General features: G+C 44.2%; 1 protein-coding gene across 1 annotated transcript in view; it reads left to right on the top strand.

Moving 5' to 3' along the window:
* Positions 1 to 10,167, top strand: part of LOC114065657 (myosin-1B) — a 35,119-nt gene extending 24,952 nt beyond the window's left edge. The window contains exons 30-40 of the mRNA XM_027899717.1: positions 654 to 837; positions 1,713 to 1,878; positions 3,349 to 3,473; positions 5,415 to 5,723; positions 5,809 to 6,012; positions 6,107 to 6,232; positions 7,322 to 7,492; positions 8,951 to 9,055; positions 9,135 to 9,230; positions 9,645 to 9,779; positions 10,138 to 10,167. Coding sequence (XP_027755518.1) covers positions 654 to 837; positions 1,713 to 1,878; positions 3,349 to 3,473; positions 5,415 to 5,723; positions 5,809 to 6,012; positions 6,107 to 6,232; positions 7,322 to 7,492; positions 8,951 to 9,055; positions 9,135 to 9,230; positions 9,645 to 9,779; positions 10,138 to 10,152 — 1,636 coding nt within the window. The 3' untranslated portion in view covers positions 10,153 to 10,167. The remainder of the gene's footprint in view (positions 1 to 653; positions 838 to 1,712; positions 1,879 to 3,348; positions 3,474 to 5,414; positions 5,724 to 5,808; positions 6,013 to 6,106; positions 6,233 to 7,321; positions 7,493 to 8,950; positions 9,056 to 9,134; positions 9,231 to 9,644; positions 9,780 to 10,137) is intronic.
* The last annotated feature ends 610 nt before the right edge of the window (positions 10,168 to 10,777 follow it).

Genomic DNA, 10,777 nt, shown 5'->3' with positions numbered 1-10,777 from the left:
TGCAGTCCGCTCGCCACGACTGTGACTTGCTGCGGGAACAATATGAGGAGGAGCAGGAAGCCAAGGGGGAGCTGCAGCGCGCCCTGTCCAAGGCCAACAGCGAAGTGGCCCAGTGGAGAACCAAATACGAGACGGACGCGATTCAGCGCACGGAGGAGCTCGAGGAGGCCAAGTACGTGGGCAGTGGGATGGCCTAGAACAAGTAGAAGGATATTTAAGTATAAATGAGTATAATGAAGGAAACCAGAATGTGCTTGTAGTGGGAATATGTAGAGCAGTGTGCTTTGCAATGTACTAGGAGTGAAAAGGGGACTGAGTAGACATTTAAGGGAGGAGTAGAGGTCAAGGCTTGAGAGCGTCTACATAAGAGAATTCCAATGCATTAACTGTTGAACTAATCATAGCAGTTGAAAAATCACATTCTTTACACTGCCAATATCAAAAGTGTGTTTCTGGCCCCTTTGCACATTAGTACAGTATGTACTTGGGTACACATTCTCCCTTCCTATGCATCACTCCAGAGGGTTGTGTTATCCCAGGCTCGTAGCGCCACAGCATTCCATGTTGCTCTCCCATTCCGAACTCCTTTCATGTCCATTTTCTGAGCAGGTCAGAATTTTCCTTTTCTCAGTGGTGATTTTCTCGTTCTGCAGGAAGAAGCTGGCCCAGCGCCTCCAGGACTCAGAGGAGCAGATTGAGGCTGTCAATGCAAAGTGTGCTTCACTGGAGAAGACAAAGCAGAGGCTGCAGGGGGAAGTGGATGACCTGATGATTGATGTGGAGAGGTCAAATGCAGTCTGTGCAGCATTTGATAAAAAGCAGAAGAATTTTGACAAGGTTCATTCAAAAGACCATGCCAGATCTGAATGTTGTTAGGTATTTCATAGGCCAGGACATATTCTGAAATTATGAAAGTTCTACACTAACAGTAAGATAAATTGCATCTTACCCAAAGCAAAGTTATGGTAAGGACCACATAATGTGACATATGGTAAAGTCACTGTGTAAGTAAACCCAGATACTGCAACAAATGATAAAGCAACATTCTGATAGTTTTTGAAAGCATGAAGCCTTTGCAAGATTGGTCAAGCTGAATGAGCAAGTACTCACATGCAAGCTTATCAAGCCCTGAGTTTTGCCTGGTGCTAGTCTGACAGCCTTGTATTTGGGTGAGGCAGAGCCTCAGAGTCACGTAAATTTCCAGCCTTCATTGCCTTTACTAACATTTAAAAGAATCTACACTGTTGGACCAAGTTAAGGATGCTGCATAGCCCTGTGCCTTGGTCTAGCCTTGTGTGAGTGAATTACGTGACTGTACTAAAAAGGATGCCTTACAGAGCTGTGGTATCAAGCTCAGGAGAGAACGGGTAGAGTATGACCTTTCTTGCTGGAGTCTTGTCCTGAGTCCAGGACCACTGGCTCCTGCAATAATAAAGGCTCACACATCCTTATTCAGACCAACCACAGTGTCCGGTCACATCAAACTCCTGCCTGAGAGTTTGGGGCATGCACTAATGCTGGATGAGGAGGCACATTTAAGTAGATTCCACCAAAACAGCCAGAGTATGTGTATCACAGTGAGTTGATTGTCACAGGCAGAGAACAGTCCAAAGCAAAAGACTGTAAGATAGGTCATGCCGCTTGGGTTCTTGTAAAGGTGCGGAGACAGTAGTGTTACAGAACAGGTCATTCTCATGCTTCTGTTACTCCAGGTCCTGACGGAATGGAAGCAGAAGTACCAGGAGAGTCAGGCTGAGCTGGAAGCTGCCCAGAAGGAGTCTCGCTCTCTCAGCACTGAGATCTTCCGGATGAAGAACGCCTATGAAGAAATGCTTGACCAGGCTGAGACTGTCAGACGGGAGAACAAGAACCTCCAGCGTGAGTTCAGATATCTGTCACCAGGGATTCACCATGAGCCCTAAGATGCTTCCACATCTCTGGACTACCAGGGCTCTGCCTCTTCCCAGGGTTTTGTTCTTATGATTTTCCCACAGAGGTAGAAAACTTTTTTCTTGTTCAGCTGATCATAAAGTCACCTGCAAATACATGCCTACAGCTCATTACAGCATCCTACTTTCTCTTCCTTCACACCGTCATGATCCCACATATGGATAGGGACCAAATTAACTGAATAGACAGAAATTATGATGACTCTAAGTTTTTTCAGATTACTTTAATCAGTCACTGCCACTAGAAAAAATCTGGAGGGCTGTTATCTGTCTCCTGATTATTGGAGGTTTATGCAGCTGTGGCACAAGGGATTGGCATTTAGTAAGCAAACTAACTATATCAAGGAAATACAACTCAGATCCTTTTTGCGAGATGAATGGTCACTGAGGACCATCTCTGGAGATGTAATTTCACTACCCAAGGGAAGTTGACATTATTTTCTGAGCTCACTCTAGTTGATCCCTCTCATTTTCAAATTGCACACTGAACTGGATGTGGTAGTTTTAATCTAGGCCTTCCTTGGTGACCAGTTTGTAACAGTGTTCCCAGTATTCCTTACGATTTTTACTTAAATCGGGGTATAAATAAGAAGGGAGGAGAGGCCTTCACTCTCTTCTCTTCCGGTGAGGTTCAGGAACAGTGGGTCCCTGCGTTGGTCTCGCTTATCTAAGGCTGAGGCCTGCAGCATCCACTGACCTGCCATGTGGAGGTTTAGAGAGTGCTGGCAGTGTCTGCCAATCCTGCTTTTCTAAGGGACGTGGTGAGATTTGTTTTTGGTAGTTCTCAGGTTTGATTGCGTATATCTGTTTGGTGTCCCTTTTTTGTCCCCTTTTGTCCCTTTTTTCCCCTTTCTCTATCCCTTTGGGGAGTGTTTGGATTCCCTTTTGCTGTGCACATAGCATCTTAACTGTATATAACTTAATATATGTAAATATATATATATATATTTATATAACTAGCTTGATTTTAGGTTCCTTAATTTTTTATAGCTTTTTTTCCTTTGCCCTAAGGGAAGAAGGATTGGGGGAAGGGAATTGCTGCTGTGGGTTTGGGCATTGGGCAGGGAGCCAGATCCGAACCATCACACTGGGATAAGCAGGTTATCAGATATAAAGATTGCACATGAGAGAAGTGTGCAATTAGTTGGTTAAAACTTGGTGCTAATAATTTTAAGGTCACAGGCTCAATACCCTACCCATTCACTGAAGAGCTGGGCTCGATCCTTGCGGGTCCCTTGCAACTCAGAATATTCTGTGATTTCATGATTCTGTGATTTCCCCTCACTGCTGCATCCCCTTACATCAGTTCTCTTCCATCACTCCTGTTGCCAAAGAGCAAATGCAGGTGCCACTGACAACACTATCTAAGATGAGATGAGTATGTGTTTTCTGGTTGCAGAGGAAATTTCTGATCTGACTGAACAGATTGCTGAGTCTGGAAAAGCAAATCATGGGCTGGAGAAAGCAAAGAAACAAATTGAGCAAGAAAAGTGTGACCTACAAGCAGCATTAGAAGAAGCAGAGGTAAGTGTCCTCAATAAGGTGCTAGATTTCAAAGAAATCAAGAATGGGGAAACTTTAAATACATATTTTATATTCCTGATACCCTTAAACTGTCCCAAAGGTGCAGCAAGAGGGCACAGACAATCCAAATGGCATAGGGTCCTCTCCTCTTCCATATTAATGTGTACTTGCTGTACTACCATGCACAAAAAAACCTCAGTCAAAACCTAAAATTGAGTTAATTTTGCATCACCTGTTTGAATTTGCTCCCATAGAAAGCTGAAGAAAAGTAATTTGTATTTCAAAACACTGATAATTTTTGTTTTCTAGTCAAATTAATCAAGGATGTTTTCAGAGGTCTAATCAATACTCAAGTTTTCTGAATGTCACCCCCTGCTCAAAGCAAGCTGAATGCTGAAGAAAATTAAGACAATATTTCTTTAGTTTCTCCACTTCGAATGAATGGGAGTCAGTAACATGTATAAAGAGGAGTCAGTTCACAGGACATGGTTTGTGATGAACATGAAGAGGTTGCTGGGGATCAGCTGAATCTTGGAGTACAGTGGTACACTGTCATACTTTGCTGGCACAGGCTGCACCCTGTGTCCCACAATTCCATGGTTTCTGTCTTCCTTCCTGTCTTTTGCTATCCCTCAGTTCTCCATTACTTCAAATCTTACCTTTTTTTGCCATTCCATGCCACATTGTAGCTCTTCCATGCCACATTGTAGCTCTTCCAGTTCCCTCTTGTCTGGATTCTGCCTTCTGTTCCCTATATGCCCTGCCTGTCTCTTGGAAAACCTTTTATCATTCTGCATGACCTCATCTGATTCTCCACAAAATGCCTTTGAGAGCAATTCATGAGCTGTCCGTGGTATACCTATGGCATACCTCAAAAACAGAATTTAGTTGGACAGGATCTCTGGAGGTCTTTAGTCCAACTTCCTGGTCAAAACATGGCCAACTTTGAACTTATATTAGGTTGCTCAAAGTCTTGTGTAATTGATTTTTTTAATTTTTAAGGATGACTATGCTGTAGTATTGCTGGACAGCCTTCTCCAGTGAGACACCATTGTCATGGGAAAACATTTTTATCCTTATATGCAATCAAGATTTCCCTTGTACCAACTGCTGACTGTTGGTTTTTGTCATTTTGCTGTCCACCATTAAGAAGAGCCTCACTTTATTTTCTCTGTAACTTCCCTTAGGTAGAAAAAGAAGTATAAAACAACAGGTACATCTCTAGATCTCACTAGATGGGCGGGCAGAGGAGCAAGAGGTATTGGTCATGAAATCCATCTGCTCCAATTCATGCATCTAAATGTCATCAATCTAATCCTGAATTAGTCACCATAGGCTCATTCTAGAAGCAAAAAGGAGAAACAGGCATCTCTGGAGGATTTCTTCTTAAAAGGGATACCAGAGCTACATCAGTTGTTTCAATCTCTGGATGTCTTATTTCTGTCCACTGGTTGTAAAGAGCCAGCTTTAGGCTTTTAACTCCTTTTAGCTGAAGCTAGATGACACCAGTACCAGAGGGAAAAGGCTGTGTGGAAGGGAAATGTGCCCACAGTCACTGGAATGGGACCAAGAGTAGAGTCCCTAAGCAGAATTCATCATGGAGGTGCAAGAGAAGGCAAGCTGCTTCTGAGCTGCCCTATTTTATGTTTTCATATGATTTGTTATCTCTGCAGTGTCAAAATAGCCCTCAGTGCTCAGACCATGTGGTATTGGAGGCATTTTCCTAACGAGTATTATTCCTAAATTACCATTTAATATCTAGATGAGGTACAGTGACTCTTGAGTAAGTGATAGCAGTTTTTTCAGTACTTGGCCTTTTCTAAAGGTCCACAGTAAGGCAAATACACCTGCCCTGCAGGCTGCAAAGACTCACATTTCTGCATGGGCATTTCTCACCAATGGACACTGCAGAGATGAATAATAATATTTCAACCCTGACAGGGCTCTTTAGAGCATGAAGAGGGAAAAATCTTACGTGTTCAGCTGGAGCTGAACCAGGTGAAGTCAGATGTTGATAGAAGGACTGCAGAGAAAGATGAGGAAATTCAACAGCTGAAGAGGAATCACCAGAGGGTATTAGAATCTATGCAGACCACACTGGATGCTGAGATCAGAAGCAGAAATGATGCTTTGAGGCTGAAAAAGAAGATGGAGGGAGATCTGAATGACATGGAAATACAGCTGAGGCATGCCAACTGTCAAGTAGCAGAGACACAGAAGCATCTTAAAGCCGTGCAAGGGCAACTCAAGGTAGGGACCACAAGGTTTCTGTCCCACAGGTCTTTGCCATTCACTCTGCTTGCTTCTGAGTCTCATGGTGCTTCCCCCTCCTAAGGATTCCCAGCTCCATTTGGATGATGCTTTGAGAGAGAATGATGACCTGAAAGAGCAGCTTGCCATGGTAGAACGTAGGAACAACCTGATGACAACAGAAATGGAGGAGATGCGAGCTGCTATGGAGCAGACCGAGCGAGCCCGGAAGGTTTCTGAGCAGGAGCTGACAGATGCCAGCGAGCGAGTGCAGCTGCTCCACTCACAGGTATTTGGCATCTCCTAGGAAAGGAGGTTACCACAGGCATATGGGAGTAGCACAAACGGGGTGGGAATGACCTGTGTTCTGACTGTTTCAACAGAATACAAGCCTCCTCAACACCAAGAAAAGACTGGAAGTGGACATTACTCATTTACAGAATGAAGTTGAAGACAGCATTCAGGAAGCCAGAAATGCAGAGGAGAAAGCAAAGAAAGCGATCACAGATGTGAGTCCTCTTGCTTGCTTCCCTTCCATTTTATACTACCATAGTCACTTTTACACAGTAGGAATCAGGTGGAGGAGAACCAATTCTTTAACAGAAAGTATCTGTGACACACAATCCCCCTGACATGGACTCACTCAGCCCTGCCCCACTGCTTGCCACAGAACACCCCTTCAGAAATGGTCCTCGTGTCCTACTAGCAATCTGTATTGGAGGGACATCTTCTCTCTCCTTTCCCAAACTCATTCACTTTTGCTTCCAGAATAAATGTAATAGACAGGATAGAACAGATGGTGGCAAAATTGCAATAGGAAAAGAGTTATTTGAACCAAGGCCTGTTTAGACACAGCACAGAAAAGCAGAAATTAGGACAGAAATCATACACACTTCTATACAAACACTAGACATGCAAGAAATAAAAAGAGAGAATATAAATGTTTCATTTAAATAAGACTACAGTTCCACAGTATCAGAACTACCAACGTTTAGGACCATCTAGGAAAGATATATGGAAATGAAACAGGCAATAGTGACACTGTTGCATCAAGCCCTGGTGTACCAGTGTCTAGTCCTGCAGTGCTGCATGTCCCCCGACCTCTCTGCTCTGCCACACTGGAGGATCCAACCCTGAGGATCTCAGCAGGCACAAGCTTTTCAGTGCAGTTTGAGGTACTCGGGGTCATTTCATTTGCAAAAACTGCTTAGTAGTCTGACTCATTGGCAAATTTAGGCACTAAATAGCCAGACACTCATAATCCCATGAGAGCCCAGAGACATAGAGTGCTAGCTGGTGATATTTCACAATATCCCTAATTTTCACTGACTTAAAAAATAAAACTTTGGTACCAAGACATTTGCATGCCTTAATTAATTTTTTCTTTAAGTCGACCCTGCCTGTTTTCCAAGGTGAAGCAGTTTTAGACTTCGAGTAACAATGATCCTCTTTGTACGACATATCCTTAGCACAGCCGTGGGCACTGCCTGAGAACTTGCAGGGCCACACACCAATGTGAAACTGGGTCTTGCTCTCAGGGACACAGAACTGCCAGGATGGGGAGGCGTTTTTGTAACACAACTGTGCCCTACAACCAGGCAGCCATGATGGCAGAAGAGCTGAAGAAGGAGCAGGACACCAGTGCCCACCTGGAGAGGATGAAGAGGAATCTGGAACAGACGGTGAAGGACCTGCAGCACCGTCTGGAAGAGGCTGAGCAGTTGGCTCTGAAGGGAGGCAAGAAGCAACTCCAGAAACTGGAGGCCAGGGTATGGTGAAGACTTGGGTAGATTGAGGTGAAGTTTCTGACTGGGCTTTTGATTGCTGGAACCTCTTGTGAGGGTGGCAACAGGGACAGCCCCAGGTATTCCCAGCAGGTTTGATGAGAGCTGTGCTGATAAACATTGCACTGTGGGCAAGGAACTTGAGAATGTCCTCATATAAACTGAGTGGGCAAAAGTGGGGGCAGATAAAAATCAGGCAGACACAGACAGTAACTTCTGTCTAGGGAAAATAATTTAAAGCATACTTACTGAGGGATGAACTAGGAACTGAAAAATACAGCCCAGACAGGAAGGAGATCTCAGTCTCATCCAAGACAGGTCTCAGAAACTGTTCAATGTGCAGTAGAAGCAAAGACCTAAAAGGGAAAAAAATTTGGGCTTCATTAGGAAAGGCACTGAGAACAAGACAGAGAGCATCCTCACCACTACATTAAATATACCATGTGTAGTTTTGGTCTCTGAAGCTCAAGGATCTGGGGATGAAGCCTTAGGAGTATTGATAAACAAGACTAGGACTCTGCTTTTTGAAGAGACTGCGACACCTTCACCTGGAGATCAGTTTAAAATAAATAAAAGGAAGTACTTTAAAGAGTAGGTAGTGAAATTCTGGACCATGCTGTCATGGGAGGCTATAGAGGCAGCTGGCAAAAGGTTCAAAAAGGGAGTAGAAGTCAGCAGGTTTATAGACATATTAAGGGAACAGGCATAGATATGCCACACTTTACACCTCTAATCTAATGGCTGTGGGAGCTGGACAATTGTGAAGGGAGTAGACAGCAGCCAGGTTTCCATGCTGTCCCTGAACAGTATATGCTGCTGGCGTTCCTAGAGGCAGAGCATTGGGCTAGGAGGACTGTTTGCCTGACCCACTTATTGTGCTCTTCGGCTGTTTCTGTTCCAAAATACAGCACAACTGATTGGGGATTTGGTGCTCTTGGTTTTGAAAGGAAACATCCACACAGAAATAAAAACGTTGGTATTTGGCCTTGTCTGATACACACTGCAGAAGAGGGATGGAGCATTGGGAGGTTGTTAAGGACTATTCTTGAGGATGAGCTGGACTCAAAGAAACAGATTTTCACCATTTCATTTACCTGGTGAACATTGATAGATCCTTCCTTCCCTGTTTCAATTTCCTCTCCTCTGACAGGTTTAAGCCTAATTCTGATTATAAATGGTATATACATCTAGGTATGCACAGTTTACCTTTATATATCCTTTTCTAAATAATTATATATTCATACACTATGTCACTACTAACATAGCATGGTGAACATTTTTTAGCTAGTCTAGACCCAAGAAGCAGCTACATGAATCTGCTCTGCTTTGTCTGCCACTTTCTCTGCAGCCTTAATCTGCAGAACCCTGGTTCTCAGGATGCTGCAGCAGGATCAGCAGCCATTCTTGGCAGCTTGCTATCTTCACCATGATTCTGTGTTTCAGATTAATGAATTAGAAAATGAGCTTCATGCTGAGCAGAAACGAGGAATAGAGTCCCTAAAAGGAGCTCGGAAGTACGAACGAAGGCTGAAGGAGCTCACTTACCAGGTATTGCAAATTCTCTGCCCTCTTAAGTGGATCACCTCAGTCCATCTTCCAAAGCTGACATGATTTTCACTTCCTACAGTCTGAAGAGGATAAGAAAAATATTCTCCGGCTCCAGGACCTGGTGGACAAGCTGCAGTTAAAAGTGAAAGCATACAAGAAACAGGCTGAGGAAGCTGTGAGTGCAGGACTTTTTTCAGTGGGCCCTGAGTAGAGATTTCCAAAAGGTCTGGGCTCCCTAGCTTGTTAAAATAATTGAATACTCAGTTTGGCAGGGCACCTATGGCCACTGCCATTGAATATTCTTCATTTTATAAAGACAGCTCAGAACAGAGTGGGCGTAACTGTAATTATCTTGGAACTCTTGCACCTTTGGAGCCACACAAGCCAGTTTTTCCAGCTGGAACTGAGCAGGAGTGATTGTTCTGCCCTCCAAGGGGTAGTAGATAGAAATGTACAGGGTAGTGGCCATGCAGGTTTGTACCTGTGAGGCTAAAACAGGTGATATTACTGTGGCACAGCCATGGGTGTTAGTGGTAACAGGGCAGTGCCATTTGTGTCCCTGTCACTGACGGTGCTGGCTGACTTTCAGGAAGAACAGGCAAACATTAACCTCTCGCGATGCCGCAAGGCCCAGCACGAGCTGGAGGAGGCCGAAGAACGAGCTGATATTGCCGAATGTCAGGTTAACAAGTTGCGAGCCAAAAGTCGAGACATCGAAGGCCAGGTGAGTTGTAGGGATGCAAAGAGGGACCACTCCTATGCAGCCAGTGTCACAAACTGCCCAAACACCTTGAATACAGCCGTAGCTGTATTCCTCTCACTCTTTCACTGGACTGACCTCAAGGCCAAAAATTGGCACTTATTCAAAACTAGTGTGTTTTGAAAGTCCTTTTGGTACCTCCCAAGAGTTAGACCAAATATGAACAGAATAAGAATCCAGGTCTTTCAGCAGTATTGGGAGATAATAGCTCTTCATCAGTAAAATGGTAGTACATTTGCAATAGCCACAAACCTGAAACAAGTCCACAAATAATTCATTTGCTCCAAAATCCTCTACATTATCTTCCTTTTTTTATATTTAGAAATCAGAGAAATGAGGTCCCTGACCAGAGCTGTGGAAGGTTCCCTCCAGATATAGGCTTCTGAGTATCCAGCAGATGCCCATTACTTTCTTCAAGTAACTCACTACTTTCTTCAAGTAATCAAGAGTATGTGTGTGTGTAACTAATATATTTAGCCAACCCTAAGTAGAAGCTGTGAGAAATAAAAATAAACCTGATTGATGCTCTGGTGACTGTTAAGGAATATTGATTCACTAAGAGATGGACAGTGAGAGTTTGTGACTGGATGCAGCAGGATTGTCAGTGGTTCACTGGAGCAATGGGAGCCCATTCCTAGTTTTTTTGTAGTTTTGAATTAGGGAAAACACAAAGATCTCTGTTAGTCTGTAACCAGGGACTTGAGCTGCTCTGTCCAGCTGCCTCCACAACAGTCCCTGGCATAACCCCGCAGGGACGGGGAGAGCGGCTCCTCTGGGCAGCGCGTTTGCGGATCTGGCAGGAGAAGAAGGGGTGAGTGGGATCAGCACCCCACACTGCGTGTGTGTGTGTCTGTGCGTGTGCCTCTGTGTGCATGTGTCTGTGTGTGTGTGTGTGTGTGTGTGTCTGTGCATGTGCCTCTGTGTGCATGTGTCTGTGTCTGTGTGTGTGTGTGTGTGTGTGT

This window comes from Empidonax traillii, unplaced genomic scaffold (assembly GCF_003031625.1).
Source record: "Empidonax traillii isolate 1590-97213 ecotype Southwest subspecies unplaced genomic scaffold, ASM303162v1 scaffold685:size505991, whole genome shotgun sequence".
Classification (NCBI taxonomy): domain Eukaryota; kingdom Metazoa; phylum Chordata; class Aves; order Passeriformes; family Tyrannidae; genus Empidonax; species Empidonax traillii.
The sequence above is the reverse complement of the archived record's forward strand: the minus strand, read 5'-3'. Positions and strand labels throughout refer to the sequence as shown.